The sequence below is a fragment of the Dermacentor silvarum genome, chromosome 4, assembly GCF_013339745.2.
Source record: "Dermacentor silvarum isolate Dsil-2018 chromosome 4, BIME_Dsil_1.4, whole genome shotgun sequence".
Lineage (NCBI taxonomy): Eukaryota > Metazoa > Arthropoda > Arachnida > Ixodida > Ixodidae > Dermacentor > Dermacentor silvarum.
Window position 1 is genome coordinate 47,251,762 of NC_051157.2, and position 18,425 is coordinate 47,270,186.

At 51.1% G+C, this 18,425-nt stretch overlaps 1 protein-coding gene across 4 annotated transcripts in view; it reads left to right on the forward strand.

Moving 5' to 3' along the window:
- LOC119449959 (brain tumor protein-like) overlaps positions 1-18,425 on the forward strand; it is a 98,446-nt gene that overhangs the window by 42,681 nt on the left and 37,340 nt on the right. The window contains exons 1-2 of one of the 4 annotated variants that reach the window (XM_037713276.2): positions 1,490-1,616; positions 8,909-9,152. In XM_037713276.2, the coding sequence (XP_037569204.1) occupies positions 9,078-9,152 (75 nt within the window). In that variant the 5' untranslated portion in view covers positions 1,490-1,616; positions 8,909-9,077. Of the gene's footprint in view, positions 1-1,473; positions 1,617-8,908; positions 9,153-10,085; positions 11,116-16,169; positions 16,495-18,425 lie in introns of those variants that run through there. The other 3 variants (XM_037713278.2, XM_037713277.2, XM_049665546.1) reach the window with 3 other exon arrangements.

The following is an 18,425-nucleotide window of genomic DNA, read 5'->3' on the forward strand; positions in this document are numbered from 1 at the left end:
CGGCGGGGGCGCTAATTGGAGATAAGTGCGCGCCTTTTTCCCGTTGCACTTGCTGTATTTCTGCCGCGTTTGTTGTGCCCCCGGACGCGGGAGTCGGTTCGCGTTAATGACTGCCTTGGCAGTTTGTATACTTCCGAGTTTGGATAAATGTGGCGCCAAGGCCTCTCTTGTTTTCGTTTGCTCCTTACGTAGACTCACGAAAAAAAAAAATGAAATAAAAAAAAATATGTGGCACCCGTGAGCGAGGTTTCATTTTTATTCGCCTTACAGTGAAAGCGTAAGTCTTGTTTAAATCGAATGATTTTTTTTTTTGTTCGCTGTTATTCTGGATTGTGATTCCCCCTCTTAAGATTCGCGCACTGCGACGAGCAGAATCGCTTCGTGCTTCGAGAAAACGTTGCGTTGCCATGGCGCACGTAGGAAATTCGCGCACCTGTCTCTAAAGCGTGGTCAGGATATGTGCACGTTTATACGTGGACGACCGTTGCGAGAGGGCTAAGTTGCCAACAGTGAGGCAGCGAACCAATAGAAAGGGCAACTAAAGAAACGAGAAAGACGCAGGATGTCGACTGCTCGGACAAGCAGAACTACGTAGTGTCCCTTTGTGGTCAAATCCTGAACCAGGATCTTCCTTACCGCCCAAGGAGAGAAACAAAGGTTTCGCCATTGTCTGTAACTGCGCGATAAGTTTTACTTTTCTATCTCTATGTCTCTCATCGACAATGCTCGTAGTTAATTAAAGCTGTCAATCACGTCAGTTAGCATTAAGTATGGTTTCGTGTGGGCCACCGCCGGCCAGAGGTGAATTAGTACTTGTATGTATTGGAAGGCCAGGCGGTGGTAGCTATCCTATCAATGAATCAAGTTTGCGAATGCAACGGATTTTGTTCCGCTGAGTACACTAAGGAGGCGGGGGGACGTTTCATACAAGCAAGCTTGAAGTTCCCTATTAATTCGATTTTGACTGTTGCGGTTTGGCGCACGCGTGTTACGGTTATCCCGTTACCGTGACGCCAAGACATGGTCACAAGTCCTAGCTCTTGTGGCGATCACCTTTAGAGGTTTTCGTAGTCACACACAAATGAGTGTATAAATGGCATTGAACGGCTCTGGTCTTGGGGGGTGGGACGCGAACAGTAATTGCAACAAGTGCACGCCGGTGCCTTTCTGCTAGCATACAAGTAGAATGCAATTCAATGATGCACATTTTTGTTGACAACTGATGTAGCGTATGTCGGTGCCGTAACATTTATCCGTGGACGCCATACTGAAGCTGCTGTGGATCAGCCAGACATTGGCGACTGAGGTGGTGACAAGATATTGTCATGGTTTTGTCTAACCAATACGTCTGCATTAAGGGTGCGTCTGCAAGGTAGCTGCCCCCCCCCCCCCCCCCCCCCCCCTAATGAAAACCATGCCTACCACGCTATACTTGCACGTCATGTTGACCCTTTTCCGCATGTGTTCTCGCAGGTTCCAATGTGAGCGGCGGCTACGGAACAGCGGGAACCCTGGACGGAGAACTCATCGAGCTAGGAGGAGGAGGAGGTGGAGGCGCCAAGGGTTCCCGTCCCAGCGACATCCTTATGGAGGCGCTGCTGGAGCCCTCCCGCGAGGTGGGCTTCGCCACTGCGCTGCCTGTTTATGCTCTGCGCGCTCGCCGTATGTGTATGCATGTATTTATGTCCGCCATATTTTGCCATTAAATTGTTAGCACGGCCTGCCCGGCGGCCAAGGGTCAAGGGCGACCGCGGCTATGTCTTGCCGCAGGGAATGCACCCATGCTATAGGATAGGCCATCGGCTGTCCTTGTCGGCCTCTTGTCCGGTGCCTTTCTCGTTTTTGGCGCGCGCTCTTAACTAAACGGCTTTTTCGTCAACAACACGTCGTCAACTTGTCACGCTCATTTTTTCTTCCTTATCTTCTTCTCATTGACGCCCACTTTCTCACGCGTACGTCTCGGGATACGATAGGGTTATCGGCAAGGCGAATGCCGATACGTGGCGCCGGCCGTTCCTGACTGTGAAGTATATCGGTTGGTCTTTGTAGCGCTTTATCGCATCGCCACCCGAGCTGTTGCTAACGTCGTTGTACGGATACTTTCCGCGTTGCGCCCGTAGGCCGTCCGTGCCGATTGTTGGTGATGTATTTTATGCGCTGCCATTCGGGCTGCGAGCCTCATTTCCGTAGCTCCGTAAGTATAGACAGCTCAGCAAAGTACCGCAAAGCCTTTGACTTTCATAATCAAAAATGTTGGGGAGGATTGTTCCGCTGCGGTTAAGCCAGATGATTCCTGTGTCTCTTAACGGAACTCAGTAAACAGATAAACGAGAAGGCTGACAGAAGACTCGCTTGGTGCGGGCTCGTTGTTTGCCTCTGCATCCTTTTACTTCGGATAAGTTGTTGCCTTGTTTGATGTCTCACAACGTGCATACAAAAATTAATTTCGCCGTATCGCGCAAACGTAAAAGTCAGTCGGCCGTTGCCGTCAGCGGCCAGCTGGCCTGTTGCTTTTTTTTTTTTTTTTTTAATCCTTGCGCATAGCGAAGTACAACAGTTCATTGGAGTGATTCGCACCGTACCGCCGGTGAAACACCGCGCTGTAACCAGCAACCCCAGCCGTGACTCGTAAGGAAGGCTCGTCAAGCATGAATACACATCATCATCATCGTCGTCAGCAGTCTGTATCTATGTCCACTGCGTATACATATATTTCGCTATTAATCCTGTCTAGGTGTGCAACCCATGCATGTATCGGCGACGTCTGGCGTATAAGCTCCGGGTAGATGGCCTGGCCCCGTTAGCGCCCGTTGCGGAGTCGGCGCATTTGGAGCATGACTCGCAGTCCGGCGCCTTTTGTCGCCTCGTCCGCGTCGGACAAAATGCGTGTGCATAGCGCCAGCGCACGCGCTTCTTCCCGAGTTGACGCAGCGGGCGTTCGCAGCATGCGGCTTTGTGGCGTATGACCCGAGGTCAGACGAATCCACGGAGACCTGTTATCTCAACGCCGTCGAGTTCGCCATCTAGCCTGTACTACAGCGTACTAGAATACTGTACCTGTACTTCGATTGGCTTAGGGAAAAAAAAAAAAAAAAAAAAAGCGGCAGCGGTCGGAATAGCGGACTATTTTATTTTTTTTTATTTTTTTGCGGCTTGGCTGTAGTAAGAACACTTGTTCGCGTGTTTTCTCTAGGATGAATTATACTAAACCCGGCGCAGTTGCTCAGTGACTGTGTTGCGCAATCCTAACATGTTACTGCTTCACGCTCTGCACGCGCTGTATTCTTAGAGGCCGAGTGCAAAAGCTTTTGTGTTCTTGAAATTTTATGCACGTTAAGGGATCAGAAGCGCTCGAAATTATTCCGGGGATGGGGGGAGGAGCCGTCGCTTCGATGATAGGCACGTAGTGGAGCACAATAATCACACAAGTTCTATCGACAGCGCATTTCGCCCGGGGCTTGGTGAATTCTGGAACCTGCCTACTTGCCAGAGTGCAAGTTTCTCTTGCACTCACCGTTCGCTCGCAGGATTAAGTTGACCGTCGCGTTTGCCCAACGGTCACGCTTGTCAGCAGTGCCCTCAGGTGCCGCGCGCGATTTTTCCCGTGCGTTGCTCTCAGGTACTTTATGATTTACGTATGACAACCATGCTTATTTCACCTGCCAAGTTACGGTAGCAGGTACATTTAGTAGTTCACAGTTTTGACATTAAACAATTCAGGCATTACGCTGTGTTCGTGGAACGGGGCCATTCGGTCGTATACGTGCAGATCAATCCACGTTCCGTATTAATACGAATTACTCACCTTCCTGGAGGCCTTCTCACCTGTCTCTTTCCGGTTACAAATGACAAAAGAAACCACTGCACCACTCAAGCCATGATATCATGCAACTGCGCAACCTCTCCTAGCGTTGTGTCGACTAAAAAGTTTTTACGCCATTTAAGGAGAGTGCTACATTTGAGTTACAATTGCTACAGATTGTGCTACGTTACACCCAACACTAGTATCGATTTATCATTGGAACAAAACAAAAAAATGGTTGAAAAGTGTGTGTGTGTGGGGGGAGGGGGGGTATATCTATAACATCTGAAAGCGAAAGTAGCCAGCTCTAGCCGAAGGTCTTACTTTGTACTTTCAAGCATTTGCGTTCATACCCAGCAATAAGTTGTGTCCAAATCAGGCAGGCTCTCGCGGAGTAGCAAAAGCCAATCTCGGAGGCCATGCATTTTTGTGTTCTAGGCGACGGAAGCTATAGATTGTGTTTAAAACTCGGCAACCATGACGTCTTTCCGGAGCGTGCAGTCCGCAAAACTATAACCTGTGAGATCTGTTCCTGTGGCTCGGAGGGCAACCGTCGCTGGGGCGTGGTAGATGGGATGTATGGATGGATGGCTGCTATGAGCGTCCCCTTTGGAACGGGGCGGTCGGTTGCGCCACCAAGCTCTTGTGGTGCCCAAGGTGGTGGTCTTGTGGGCCAGGTGGTGCCCAAATACACACCCCCTAGCGGTGGCGCCCTCTGTATAAGATGCTGATCTTGAAGGCTATGCTTTTTGCTGATTGCATGCAGCGGAGGCGATGGCGGGAGCCTGTAACACGTCATGGACGCCCGGTTTTGGACATCACCCATTGCAGGTGTTGGAAACAAGTCATGACCACCGTGTTTTTAGACACTACCCATAAGTGCTGCAGGCATTGGATTTATAGCTTGCCTCTGAATAACCGTAAAGCTCGCCCTCTTCTCTGAGCGGATTTCGAGACTTCTGAACAGCCGGAGCCCTCGTCGCTGGGCGGTCAGTGGGGGCTGAAGCTGAAACTTCGCAGGTCTAAGAAAAAAAGAAAAATAAGTTGAGCTGTATTAGTAAATTACCCTGATGGCATTAAGAAAAAGAAGAAAAGGGCCATTGTTACCGTGGGAGGAGGCTTTGGTAAGCCCGAAAACATACTTTAAACCGGCCTGCCTCTTGGCCATTCCCCCTTAGTGGGTATGCGCCTGTAATTGGAGACAAGTACGCAAGACCGAAAGACGGGTGGCGACGCCCATAGAGTTTCATACAACAATGAAACTCTATGGCGACGCCGCCTTAAAGTTTCTGCATGAGATCGCCGTGACTTCATGGATAGATTAAACCACTTCCATGCAGTCCCGCATGCATACGTCTTTATATTGGGAACCATTGGGAAAGTAGCTTGGTGACAAACCTAGTACAGTACAACCACCCTACTAATTCCCATAGGGGCAGTTCTTGTTTTAATGGCTTGTGATGTTTTAATATTGGTTAAGCTTATATGTATTAAAGCTAAAATGACGACATATTGTATTTTTATGCTGAGAAAAAATAGTGTTCATGGAGACCTTATATTATGGCGTCGTCAAGAGCAGCCTTTCGATGAACAGGCACAGAGCTGGACCCAGCAATGAAGGCTGACGTTATCTTCGGCTGGCTTGCCAGCCCTTTCTCTTGTTGCATTTACTCACGTTCGTGCTTTCTTTTTAGGTGCCGAATAAAATTTGTTGAAATTTATACTACAGCGTGTATAATTTCGGAGCAAAGCTTGCAGCGTGCAGCTTGTTTGTTTTCTTCACGGGCAATTTCAAAATATTGTTTCCAATGTGCCATGTTGGCGGACTTACTGCGTGCGTGAGCCCCTGGGCGCAGGATCCAGTGTGGCAGTGCGTTATGGAAACGTTTTTTATTTGGAATAGGCGGCTGGAAAGGAGGGTGGGGGTGGTAGCACAGAAAGCGGAGGGGGATGCATCGAAGCATTGTCTAGCATTTACAGTATGAGCGAACTACTAAATGAACCGTTGGGCTTCTCTAGCCGCCAACAGGCGCCAGCGTGGCGACGGCGCCACCCGGACCTCCCCCTCCTCCTCCCCCCACCCCTTCCCCTGCCCTAGAACAGAGCTCCCTAGAACAGAGCGAACGTGGGTTTTGTTCGGCGCGAATCGTCGCGTCGGGGCGCGGGGAGGCGCCGCCGTGACCGCAGTTACGTGGGCTCTAGCTCCTGCTTCGGCTGGCTTGCCGAACCAATGCTTTCAAAGTTTGTTCTCTCTCTCTCTGTATGGAAGGAGAGGGCGCACAGTTCATCGTGTTCGACTGTGTGCTGCGCTGACCTACAGACCTTTGTCGACAGAGTTTCGGGCGAAGGTGTCTGTTGTATAGACAGGGGGGACAGTATTGCAAAAGGGTCGGGGGGGGGGGGGGGGGAGCGAAGTATGAGGTGGTATGGCGCGCATGGCTGGTATGCGAAGGCTTGCAGTGAACGCAAGCATCGCGCCAGCATCAATGCGCATCACAACTTAGAGAAGCGCTTTTTGAAATATGCGTCTGAGTCGCCAACGGCGACAGAAGCAAAAACAAAGAAGTGAAGGGGGGGGGGGGGGGGGGAGTATGCCGCCGCCGTACTTCCGCACGACGAATACCCACGGCATAGAGCCGCGGTTACGCGAAGATTTGAGACAAACTTCGGAGCAACTCAGTCTATAAGGACAGAATTGGGGTAGGCGCGTTGCTTCTAAATGTACCGTACTTGTAATCAGCCAAGCCATTTTAAAAATACCGCTTTATTGTTAAATTCGAGGTTCTGACTTGGTAATGTTTGAACGTGGGCTGGTTGGTTCTTCGACATATTTTGACAAAAAACAGCGCGTAGGCGAAAAAGTGCTCTATTTTCGGGAAGACACGTAATTCCATTCCCATTCCATTCCTCCAAGCGTTGTCTCCATTCCCATTCCATTCCGGAGTCGCGAAAATGTGGAATGATTCCGGAGTGGTAACTCCGCAACACTGTTGGGAACATATTACGTAGTCACTTCTGAATTAGTTTTGGAAAGCATTTAAGGCAACTTACATTATAATGTACAAGGGGTCTCACCAGGTGAGACCCCCTTTTTAGAATGTGTGTTTCTCAGCGTATGCCGCTGCAGGCCGAGGTCAGGGAAGGAAGCTATCAGTCTTCCGCGAGGTAATTAATACTCTTGAGTAGCGGTTTCAATGGCACTGTTTCTCGATCGTAGCCGTACTTATACGTAACGAATTACCTAAAATTAATTACTTGTAATCAGTTGCATTTTGGGTAGTTTTGTCGGGATCGCGAACTTGTGCATTCGTTGTCATTCTGTCGTTTGGTGCCTTCACAGTCGTTCCATTGTCGTCATTCTAATTTCGACATCTGACTCTCGTCATGCTGCCTTCGTGTTTCATTTAACAGTGGACAGTGCTGTGTACAATACCACCCCACACTGAACAAACCAGCTACAGCCGCCGTCAGACTTAACCCGAACAGCGAAGACATCTCCAGCGGCTTCATTTTAACAAACCTGGCTGTAAGGATCAAGCATCGAATGCTTTGAAAGCAAGACCTTGCATCGAGCTATCGCATTCAAGGCACCCCGGCCAGAAATCTACAGCACCGTCCGCAGGAGAAGCAAAAAGGTGCTCAAGGCGTGTTCTGGTTTAGTAAGGCGTACGCTAATTTTAGTTACAGCACGACAAGACGAATGCCTTGTACGACGAAGTATCAGTACGCCGTGAATACGCTCGCTTCCGGCGCCATACGCGCCGCCGAAGCACCGGGCGTGTCGCGCGGGGTTGTTGACGACGAGTTTCCGCATATGCGGCTCGCACGCGCCGACAGGGCTAGGACGCGGCCGCCGGGCGCCTTCGATCGGGTGGGCCGGGGCCCAGGCGTGAGTGACGCTGGGAAAAAACTCGCGCGGGCCGCGGGCTGCACCGAGTGATTCAGAGCCCGCGTACATTCGCCGGACGGGCCGAAACGCTCGTCATCGGCCCTGGCGTCGCTGTCGTCGCCAGGGGTCCGAACTGCGCGGCGCGCACAACTCGACTCTTGACGCCTTCCGCGCGCGCGCGCTTCTGTCTTGCGTTCACTCAACGAAAAGCGCGGGAAGCTCACACGCCGTTGCCGCCCCGCGTGCTCAGACTCGGGAAAGACGTGCGCGGTTTTCCAGCTGTCGGCGAAAAGCGTTGTTCGTTTCGCTCCCTGCGTGTTTCTGTTGCCTGTCCGGGACTTCGTCGGCCCGCGAAGTGCTCGACGTTTGTCTGCCGCGCAGCTACGACGTTTGTGGACGTAAACGCTGCTACTCTGCGCGGAGAGGTAAGGCGTGTCAGTCGTTGGAGCTCGACTGCATTTCTTTATCACCTCCTTTTCCTATCTACCCGTTTCGACTTTTATAAAAGCCTGGCGATGTATTCCTCTTTTGTAGCCGTCTAAGGAAGTGCGATAAACGAAGAAGTTGCTGGCGCTCTGTTTTTCGCGTGCGTCAAGTGTCGTTTTCGTATTCCCATTACTAAAATGAAAGCGTACGTAGGTAATTCTGTTTGAGCTAGTTACCTTATTTGTTGGTCGTGGTTTTTTTAGCAAACATTTGGTTGAGATCAGTCTCGTTTGAAAATAGTATTGAGCGTTAGGACACGAATAAAAAAAAAAAGTTTGCTCATAAGATGTATGTATGTATCTGGCAGTGCACACAATACCCTTCTGATGGGCGCGCATTGGCACCTATGCACATTCGAAGTTTAACCGCTATGTTGGCACGAGTGCTACCTGCGTAGCCAGCAAGTTGCCTCCGCCCAATCTTCTACTACTACTACTACTACTGCTACTACGACTACTTAAGATAAAAGACAGCAATGCAGGGACGGCGCTAAATTATTTCTGCGATTGCTTTCCCCGAATTCGCGATTTTTATTTGTTCTCAGTAAAAGGTTGTGCTAATCATAATTGGTGATAGCGGTGGCCAAGGATATATCGTGAGTTAGCACGCCCACGCCGCCTTTGCTACTTATGAGCTACGTTATGTACCCTGCAACGTCCTCATATAACGTAGCCGGCAATCAGCTTCTCAATGCGTGCGAACGTCTGTCTTTTGTTTTGCATTTGTTATAGGTGGCTGGGGCATCTACATGAGCGGTGCTTAGAAAAAACAAAGGAAAAGGAATGCTTTTTCTCGAAACGCACCTGCGCTTGACGTTGTAACTGCGCAACTTTCCACGGGGAAGAGCGCACGGTTTTGCCGACGTCGGGAGGGCGCCATCAACAGCTGTTCTGGGCAGCGATGACCCGCTTCTATGCCGGCCATCACCATCCGCATTGGGACCATGCGGCGACGCTTCAGCGGCAGCATTTATTGGTGCGTTCTCTTCTCCACGTATTGGCATCTGTATACATGTAAACGGAATAGTTCTGACGTCATCAGCGTGCTGTTGCACAGGCGCAGTGTGCGTAATTTACTGTATACAGCTGTGCCTGCTAGTTCCTTGACCACCTCACTGATCTGTCGCTAGCGAAAATCTATCAATTGTGACAGTGTAAGGGTTAATATTAAGAAACACGAGACAGGTTGACATTTCCGAGAGGAGGCGCCGACTTCACTATTCACTGTTGGCATTAAATGAGTGCAGTAGGGGATAGAGGACAGGGGAAAAAAAAGAGAGAGAAATGGGCTATGACTATGGGGCGAAACACGACGTGAAAACACATTGCGCCATTCAAATCGCACGCCGTTTTCGCACACCGGTATCAACGTCAGCGCCGTTGCAACTTCAGAACATCGCGGTGTCACGGTAAATGCAGAAAGGACGTGGTTGCTTAACGTGCGTTCCGGGCTGCTTTGTAAGCCGTCAAAATGGCGCAAATGTGCTGGAATAGCTCCGAGCATTCTGCATCGCAATTATTGGTCTTGCGATTCGAAGGTATGTTAGCCGCCTTGGCGGTATAGGTGTCCGGAAACTGTTGCAGTTGGGAACGCCTTTCTCCGATCTGTTTCAAAATAATGCGGTCTCACAAACGACGGCAACTGTCAGTGGTCAAGGCAACTGCATGGCCAGGAGCGTGATAGTGCGAATGTATACGTGTCTATAGTAGAAAACTAACCTGCCTGCTCAGACGCTCGTCATGCGGACGTCATCAGGTTTTAACTGAGGGAGCGCATTGAAGAGGAACGGTAATCGAAGTGAGTGAATGGGTCATCACAGTTAATTATCTCATGCGTATGGTTGAAGTCTTATCGTTTTGATTGTTTTGCATTTCTTTCGGTGCTCAATAATCTGTTAGTCATGCGCCTTGGCTGAAGTAAAGCTACTGCTGCCACTTGGGCGGAGAAAAAGAAATATATGTAACCTGTTGTAAACCTCTCGCAGAAGGGAGCAATAAATTTCAGCGTCGGTAACGTTCCACGCAAATTATAACTGGATGCGTGCGCAGGTGGTCTTGAGAATACGCACGCAGATTGCGTCGTACTATCGTAGTCTCCGCCGCTATGCGTTACGGTGAAGTCATGTCGATGACTGCGGAAGAAATTTTTGGTAAAGTCGGATTTGGGAACAAAAAAAAACTTCGAGGTGGGGTGGGGTGACTTTCGCATCGATGATCGAGTATTTGGTCATTCGTGCGGTGTTTTGGTCGGGTGGAGAGAAGGGCACACAAAGATTGAGAGAAGACAAGAGCAGAGTAGTACGACGTCACTTCCCATCACGTGGCCCGGTGTTTTGAGGGACGCTTCCGGTAGAGGGCGCCGCGGCTGCGGCCCTCTGAAAGAGGGCGAGAGGGAACGACCCCTGCGAAGGGAGGAGGACCGGTGCTGCTGCCTTGCTGCTGCTGTTGGCGCAGCGGCGTGCGTTGTGGAGCGGTGGCCCTCTCTCCCTTCTTTCGCGCGCTCGCGTTTGGGCGCTCCCTCTCCACTCGGCAGGAGTTGAAACCGGCCGAGTAGTTCGCTCGAAGGTGCACGTCCGCGCGGAAGCCCTGCGCTCGCTGTCGTTGTCCGGACCGCCGCTGCGGCCGTTGTTGTCCGAGGGAGAGACGCGTGCTGTGTATATGTGCGTGCGCTCGCTTGCCTGTCGCTGAAGGCCACCTCCCCCCCCGATCGAGGATTCTCATTTGTGCCGACGAGGATGTGTCGCCACCGCCGTGCCCGGAGGCTCCGTCGCGGATGCGGTGATTGGTGACGACGACAGCGCAGACCCCACCGCGAGCTCGCACGAGACCGTGTGTTGCTGTCGCCGCCGACGCGCTTTCTTCCCTACGTGGCCCCCTGTATGTGCGTTCTGTGCGACCAGGCCGCGGACGCGGACATGCTCTCAGAAGTGGACCTCATGGTAAGTGTGCGCTGGTGCTGGCGCGCCCACCACACCGCTCACCTCGTGCGCTTTGCTGTGCTGGGCGGTACTCGAGAACTCGCTGACGCTTCCGGCGGCGGTCACGGCCCTTTGTCCGCAGCCGCGGGCCGTCGCGTAGCGTCAGGCCCGAACTTGTCCCGCGACGCGTTATTTGCGTGGGCCGGCGGCGTGTGAGCAAGCCGTGCTGCTTTTTCCCACCCCTGGACGCGTCTGGTGGCAGCCGCGTGTTGACCTGGCACGATCGAGGGTCAAGGATATTGTGACCTTGTACGGAACAGTGACCTTGGCTGGCCGTGGTCTCTGGTGCGCGGTCGACGCTCCTCCCTCCCTCCCCATTGCGTGGGTCTTTCTGAGGCCCCACGATTGTTCGCGCTATTGCGCTGGCCTTTCCAGCGCGAACCTATGGGGGAGAGGGGGAAGAGAGCGGCTGCACCATGTGTGGGGGATTGTCAGGCGTCAACCGTCACTTGCATGTGTGGCGTGACGACGGTGCTTTGTCTCCGATTGCAACGCGGTCGCACGAACTTGTTTACATGTGTTGTCTGCGGGAATGGACTCGCATGAAGTTTTCGTATTTCTGAGGGTCTTGCCCACGCTTCCAGAGCAACGTGGCGTGTGTGCCATCAAAATAGTATGATATTTAGGTCGCCACTTAGTGTGAAATCAAGGAAATCTACGCGCAAAAGGTACCCGAAACTCGCCCGCTTGCTTTTTTGTGCACGTGATTTTCTCAAATTTTGAAGTCGTGGTCGTATTTTCAGTGAAGTTTCATATAATATTAAATGAACGGAATGATCTACGGAATGGTGTTAACCCGGGCGAATTTGGAAACATTTTCTCTTACCTTGCATTTTTTCGTGCAAAGATAATTGGCATACAGCCCAAGGAACTGCCTTAAATCATTTCAGCCGCGTAGACAGTACGAGAGAGCGGGCAGTTCGACCAGAATAGTAATGCGACTCGGCATGTTAACGTTCGCCCCGAGTTTACCCAAGAAAACTTGTCCTAAAGGAACACTTCGCGTGAAATGTCTGTAGTCTAACAGATGCTTCGAGATCAACTGTCGGGTCGTAAACTGCCCTCTCGTTCTGTTTGTGTACGGCAGTCAGCTGTCAATTGTACTGCTGCTTTCTCTAATCCAATGCTATAGAAACGTGCTTAAAGACAGGATGGGACTTATCTGCAAGCGTTATTGCCGCATGCAACAATGGCAGATAACCACGAGATTGACCAGCTTAGACGTTTATCTTATTGATATATTTCTTTCGGAAATACCCACGACAGCGATTGCCCGCAACTTTTGCAAGGCTAAAGTCCACCTGCAGCCAACTACACTTCTATTTCTGTTTTCATTGTTGCACCAGCTCTGCCCTGTCGCGCTCTTTCTTGTATAAAATTTCAATTAGGGGGTTCGCCTGAGTATCTCTCGTTTCAGTGCACGAATGGAGCAGTCACTGTCAGGTCATTACTCGTTACCCTGCAGAGTTGTATTTATGATTTGGCGCAAATAACGCCTAAGCGTAACTAACTGCACAGTCGCGCCGCTTCAGTGCATTCTAGCGCCTCTACAACGAAATGACCTGTATAACGAATGAATAAATCTGAATTAACGCAGCAAGCTGGGCGAGTGGGTAACTGAACGACAGAGGACGATCGCATCGTCTCTTCCTCTGTCGTTCGTCCGGATAGCGCTGCCCACCCCTAAGAATAATAATCTGGCCTGGCTCAATTGCGGGCTGTGCAATGCGCGACCTTTACAACGAAGTGACCTGTATAACGAATGATTTCAGAGGCCCCAAGCACTTCGTTATAGAGGCGTTCGACCGTAAATGCTCACTGTCACCACTTGCTGTCTACTGCTACAGCGGTAGACTCGTCCGCTTCGAAGATGGCTTCGTGCAAGTGCTGTCGCATAGGTGGCACATTGGCCTATGTGTACAGAGCTTTGCGTACAGGTCGAAATAACTCCAAGGGGTCTAAGTAATCCAAGATCTTCCACTTCTGTACGGCGTCTCTGAGCCGGCATCTTACGCAAGGTCTTTAAACCCGTTCAATCGAATCACATTAGTCTAGCAAGCTTGTCATACACACAACCTACTCAACCTATGCTTTAAGAAACGTTAGGCCAGTCATGCCTGCCTAATAGAACACCTTTCCATCAGCCACCATCCCTTCAAGGGCGGAATTCACGAGCCATAACCCGCTAAACATTTAAACAAGGCCGCGCTGGCAGTGTCCGAGCCGGACTCCCTCTAAGAGCATTGACGCGCTGTGAAGATTTTTCCTCCTCCTTGGAACAGCAGCAGCCAGGCCCGTTATCGTGGCGAGTGCAGGGGAGCGCGGCCGGCCTCCTCCCACTGCCCCGTCGGTGGGGCCCCCTTTGTCGCTCCCTGCAATCGTCGGCGGCTTTTACGGAGGCGATCGCTGGAACTCGAGCAAAGGCGGGCAAGGCGCGCGGATTCTACTTCTGCGCTCTGCCCCGCGGCGGCCGGAGTTGCCCTCGAGGCCTGGGAGGAGCGTCCCATGACCTTGACACTCTGCTGGTCGTGCACCTTTTTTGGGAACTGGCGCTCTCCTTCCTAACACCCCCCTCCCTCCCCCCTGCTGGGCTCCGGACGACGACGACGGCCTTTCTCCCTTCAGGTTTTTCTGGCAGGTTCTTGCCCCCGCCGCAGCTGCCAAAATGTTGCGCGTCCCACCCCCGGACGCATTTTTATTTTTTTGTTTCCCATTTCCGCTGCTTCGCGGAATTCCTCCTCCGCACGTCTTGTTCCGTACCCTTTGTACGTAATGTTTTTTTTCGTTCAGCTATGGGCATCTCTGCTCTGCGCCGCTTAGGGCACCTCCGAGCGCGCTTTATTTTTTAGGCGCCTCTCTTAAAAGCGCCATTTTTATTCATTAGGTTGCGGAGGGAAGTGGACGTCCTTGTTGTCTCTCGTAAAGGGTTTGGCGAACGTTGATGAGGGGGATATCTCGTACGACGCCTAACTTGTACATAGAGGCTGGCAAATGTGGTCAACAACAATGGAATGACGCGCTGGGATGTGGAGTAACACATCTATATTGTAATGCCCGGTCCGGAGATCTCGCGTTTTGTCCTGAATGAGGAGATTAGTCTATTTGTTTTTCGGCTGTCTTTCAATAAGCAGGCGGACGGCACTGCAATACGCGTAATACGAATTCGGCCACCCTCTTTGTTTTCCTTACGCAACGACGCTGTCGATCCTCCGCGCGCGGTTAAAAAAAAAGGAAACGACACGGCTGCACGTTAGCTAAGCAGCCGCGATGTCGCAAACCGAGGCGTGGCACTGCATGGTTACGCACTTCCGGCTCTCGCGCGCGTGTTGTGTAATGATCCCGGTTTAAAGTCTTCGCGCGCGCGGTATCGCAACAATGGCACCGAAACGGGCGAGGGTTGGTGGCCGTGCAGTGACCGCTGGGCCAGGTTGGCAGCCTCGCGGCGGTTTGTCCGCTTCCTGGGCACACGTCGCTCCCCGAGGAGGCGAAGCGGGCGGCACCGACGACCGCTGCCGTTTCTTGGCGATTTTCTCTCGCTCAGCGAAGGGTTCGTTCTTCCTCGGTCGCCTGGAAGGCGGCCTTTCCAGCAGCGCGCCCTTCCTGTGTGGTGCTGCCGCCCTCTCCTCTCGCGGCTCTTCGGGAGCGCTGTCCTCCTCCCCCTCCTTGCGTTCTCGCTCGCCCTCCGGCTCCCTCGGGGTCGACGGCACCGGCGAGTATCGATCGGCGTCTGGTCTGGCGCTGAGCCGACAGCAGCGCGGAGTGAGCGCGCCCGCTCGCGCGCGCGTTTCGCCGGTCTGGGGAGCGCTCAGCCTCGTCCTAACCCTCCTCCCTTTTTTGCACCGTTGTCCCTGCTGCTCCTCGTTCCCCCGTGGTCGCTCGCTCACTCACGGCCTCCCTCCATCGCTCTGGCCCCGCGCTGGATACATATTCTTTTTCTCCTGGCTACTCTTTCTCTCTTCCGCTAGGCAGTGGCATTGGCCGCCGCGCCGGTCCTTCTCCTGCGCTCCTTCGTCGCGTCCGCCCTTCTTTCGCTCCTCAGAGGGGGGGCCCTCCTCCTCCAAAGAGTGGCTGCGCCTTCTCGCTCTCGCGTCTTTCGCGCTCTCTTTTTTCCGGCTTGCCCTTGAACTTGGAGCTGGCGAGCGTGGCGTGGCTCTCCTCGCCCTTTCTCTCCCTCCTTGCCACCTTGGAGGATTGCTCCCTCCAACGGCGCGAAATGCGTGGTCGCCCGGCTGCTTGCTTGCACCCCGAGCGTTCATGTATTCTTTAGCGTTCTACGCCCCTCAGCGGCCTAGGTGCAATTTCGTTGTATTTTTTTGTTTTCTGAATTAAGAATACCTTTTTTTTTTCTTACCGAGGTACTACGCCGGTTTGATGGCGTTCCACCTTGCTAGACCAGCGCTTGAAGAGGCCAGGGCGCCATCACAGGCGACACCCTGCTACTTTTTCCCTAGGCAGCCCGGAGCAGTCGAACCTAGGGAAATGCCGGGAAAAGTTTGGCGCGCTTTTCATTTTACGAAGAAAAAAAAGTCTTTGTCGCTGCTTCGCTATTTGGCATATGCGGTAATGCATAATTGCACTACCTACTTTTCAATTACTATTGCCGTCTCATTAATTTGGCGCCTTTTAATCGAAGTTCTCCTCGACAGAAGCGGTTCCTATCCGAGCAATAACACGTTTTCGTAAGTTACGGTTCCCCTTGCCACTCGCTTATACGGTACTTCTCCGACGATAGTGTGTGCATTGTTCTCCATTTAGTTTCGCGTTGCATTGGCCGAAAGTTCCGTTGGTCTTCATCCTCTTTGACCGTTATCGCGGGCAGAAGTCCAATCGCGACCTTTTGGGGACAGCCAGGCGGAGCAAGCAAAAGCATGTCGCTGAAGACCGCGACGACCACTGGCCTCAGTGGCTTATCAAAAGTAGTAGTAGTACACCCCGTCTTGGCGGCGTAGTAGTCCTTTAACTGTTCCCGCAGCCAGGCGCCAGGCGGCGCTCCACCTCGAGCGTCCGGGAAGCTCGCGCTACTGATGCTGCTGTGCCCGCTGGGGCTGGCGCGCATCAGGGTCGTCGTTCAAATGGTCCAGTGCGAGGACATCGGCTGCTACCGAGCTCACATGCCTATGGACGAGGACCTCAACGTCGGTCCTTTGTGCGTCGCCAGCCCGCTCGCCGACTGCCGCAGCCACGGCCCGGTTGGCGCCTGACGGCGGCCGCCGCACCCGCGCACGCTCGTCGAGCCCGGCGCGACGGTCGTGCTCCCCGGTTCCTCCGGTTCGCGTTGCCAGCGCGCCGGGGGGGCCTCCCATGAGCTGCCCGCCCGCAGAAGTCGCCAGCTGTCCCTTCGTGAGTCGATGCGCCACCAGTCTGCCGTCGTCGGCGCCGTACGGTCGAGTCTTTGTACTTGGAGAAAGAGGCGGGTCACGTTGAGTTTCGGTTTTGACAGTTCTAGAGAAGTGCTCCTTTCGAAAGTACAGCGTGCCGTATCATTCTCGAAGCTTTCGGGAGCAAATTTGGGTGCAGAGAAACGCAGGAAGTTTGGTTACTTCGTGGTGCCACTGTTTGTTCTATCCGAGGACGGTGGTCGACAGTGCGCGTTGTGAAAACATGACGTTTTATAGTCCAAGAGCCTTATTCCTTTTGTTAGAGGTGTGTGCATGTAAACTTTTTTGTATAGGAATTGTAAGTCACGAATAGTCACACAGATGTGTGTGTGTGTGTGTGTGTGTGTGTGTGTGTGTGTGTGTGTGTGTGTGTGTGTGTGTGTGTATATATATATATATATATATATATATAGATTATCTACAGCAGGGGGAATATTTATAACGGTAAGATAGGCACCATGCCAGTACTGCACTAGTGGGGAAAAAAAAAGCAAATGACCAGACACAGGATCACTAATTGTCAGAAGTCTATTAACATGAAAGCATCGGCTAGTTGGTTGCTCATGTTCAGGCACTAACACTGCTAAGAACACTGAAGGTAAAAGCACATTACCTTTTATATTGTTACGTTCATCTTTGCTTTTAGTTTAGCACTGTTGCCACCTGAATATGCACGAATTGCCTCTAAACAACTTCAGAGCCTGGTTGCACATCCGCTTTCCACGGAAATGGCTGGCTGTATGACTATGTTTCCGGAAACATTAAATAAATGGTGGCCAGTGAAAGATCAGAAGTTATGGGGAAAAAGAAAGAAAAAGCTCCTGGGAAGGACTTTGCAGGTTGTAGTGTAGGTTATAGATACTACATGACTAGACTGCCAAGAACACTGCATGACAGACAAGCAAAACTCGTACGTCACGTAGTAGGCTTCCACCACTGAAACCAAAAAGTAAAGCTTGCATTAACCATTTTGTTTCCGCATTGCTTTGAAAACGTTTGTCTCACCTATGATAATTTCGTATTTATTTTCCAGACACAAAACAGTAACCAGACATTAATTACCATTGGTCGTCGTGGGGTTAGTTTCGAATATTTCGAAAATATTGAATAGTTCTTTCTTTAATATGAATTGTTAGTGTGTAGTATTCAATACGTATTCTAAACTTTAAATATTCTTAATTTTTTTTTAGTTTCTTGCCACCAGTGAATGCCTCTATAAGGCAATTAAATAAATATTTGGACTCTGCAGGCTTACGCTGATAGCTATGTTTTGTATTTGCACATCCAGCATGCATTGAAGTTGCTCATGAGGAAGAACTGTATGAAAACTTTGGAGTGTCAAGTTGTACTTGTTGCAAAGCCAGTTCCTAAACAAATCTGAAAGCCCATTGTTAGAAGCATGAATCAGGCCAATATCACAAATGTCTGTGAATACACGAAAATGTACGTTCATTTTATAATATGTATTTTATTACTTCGTGATTTAATTTGTGCTTATGGTACAGTCAGTGTCAAGAGTTTTTTGGGGTGCAGGTTGCACAAGAAATCTAAATTTGTACTTGTTTGGCCATGCAGTGTCTAAATAAATCAACCCTGTGCTCGTAGAACATACCACTGCTGGCAAAGTTCCCAGATCTTGCAGAAATTCAGTGCTTTCATAAGTAGTGTTCTGTAAACATTTGATGCTAACTGTACATAATGAATAAAGCAAATTAAAATTTCATCATAATGGTTCATCATACCATTTGACAACTTTTAATGAGATATAACAAGTCAAGTTGCGTGAGTCAATGTGTGTTCATGTCATAAAGAGTACAAAAGGGGGCACGAGCAAAAACAGCCATTCTTGGGACAGAACTTTTCCTATACAGGCTGTGGTTTTTATCCAAACGT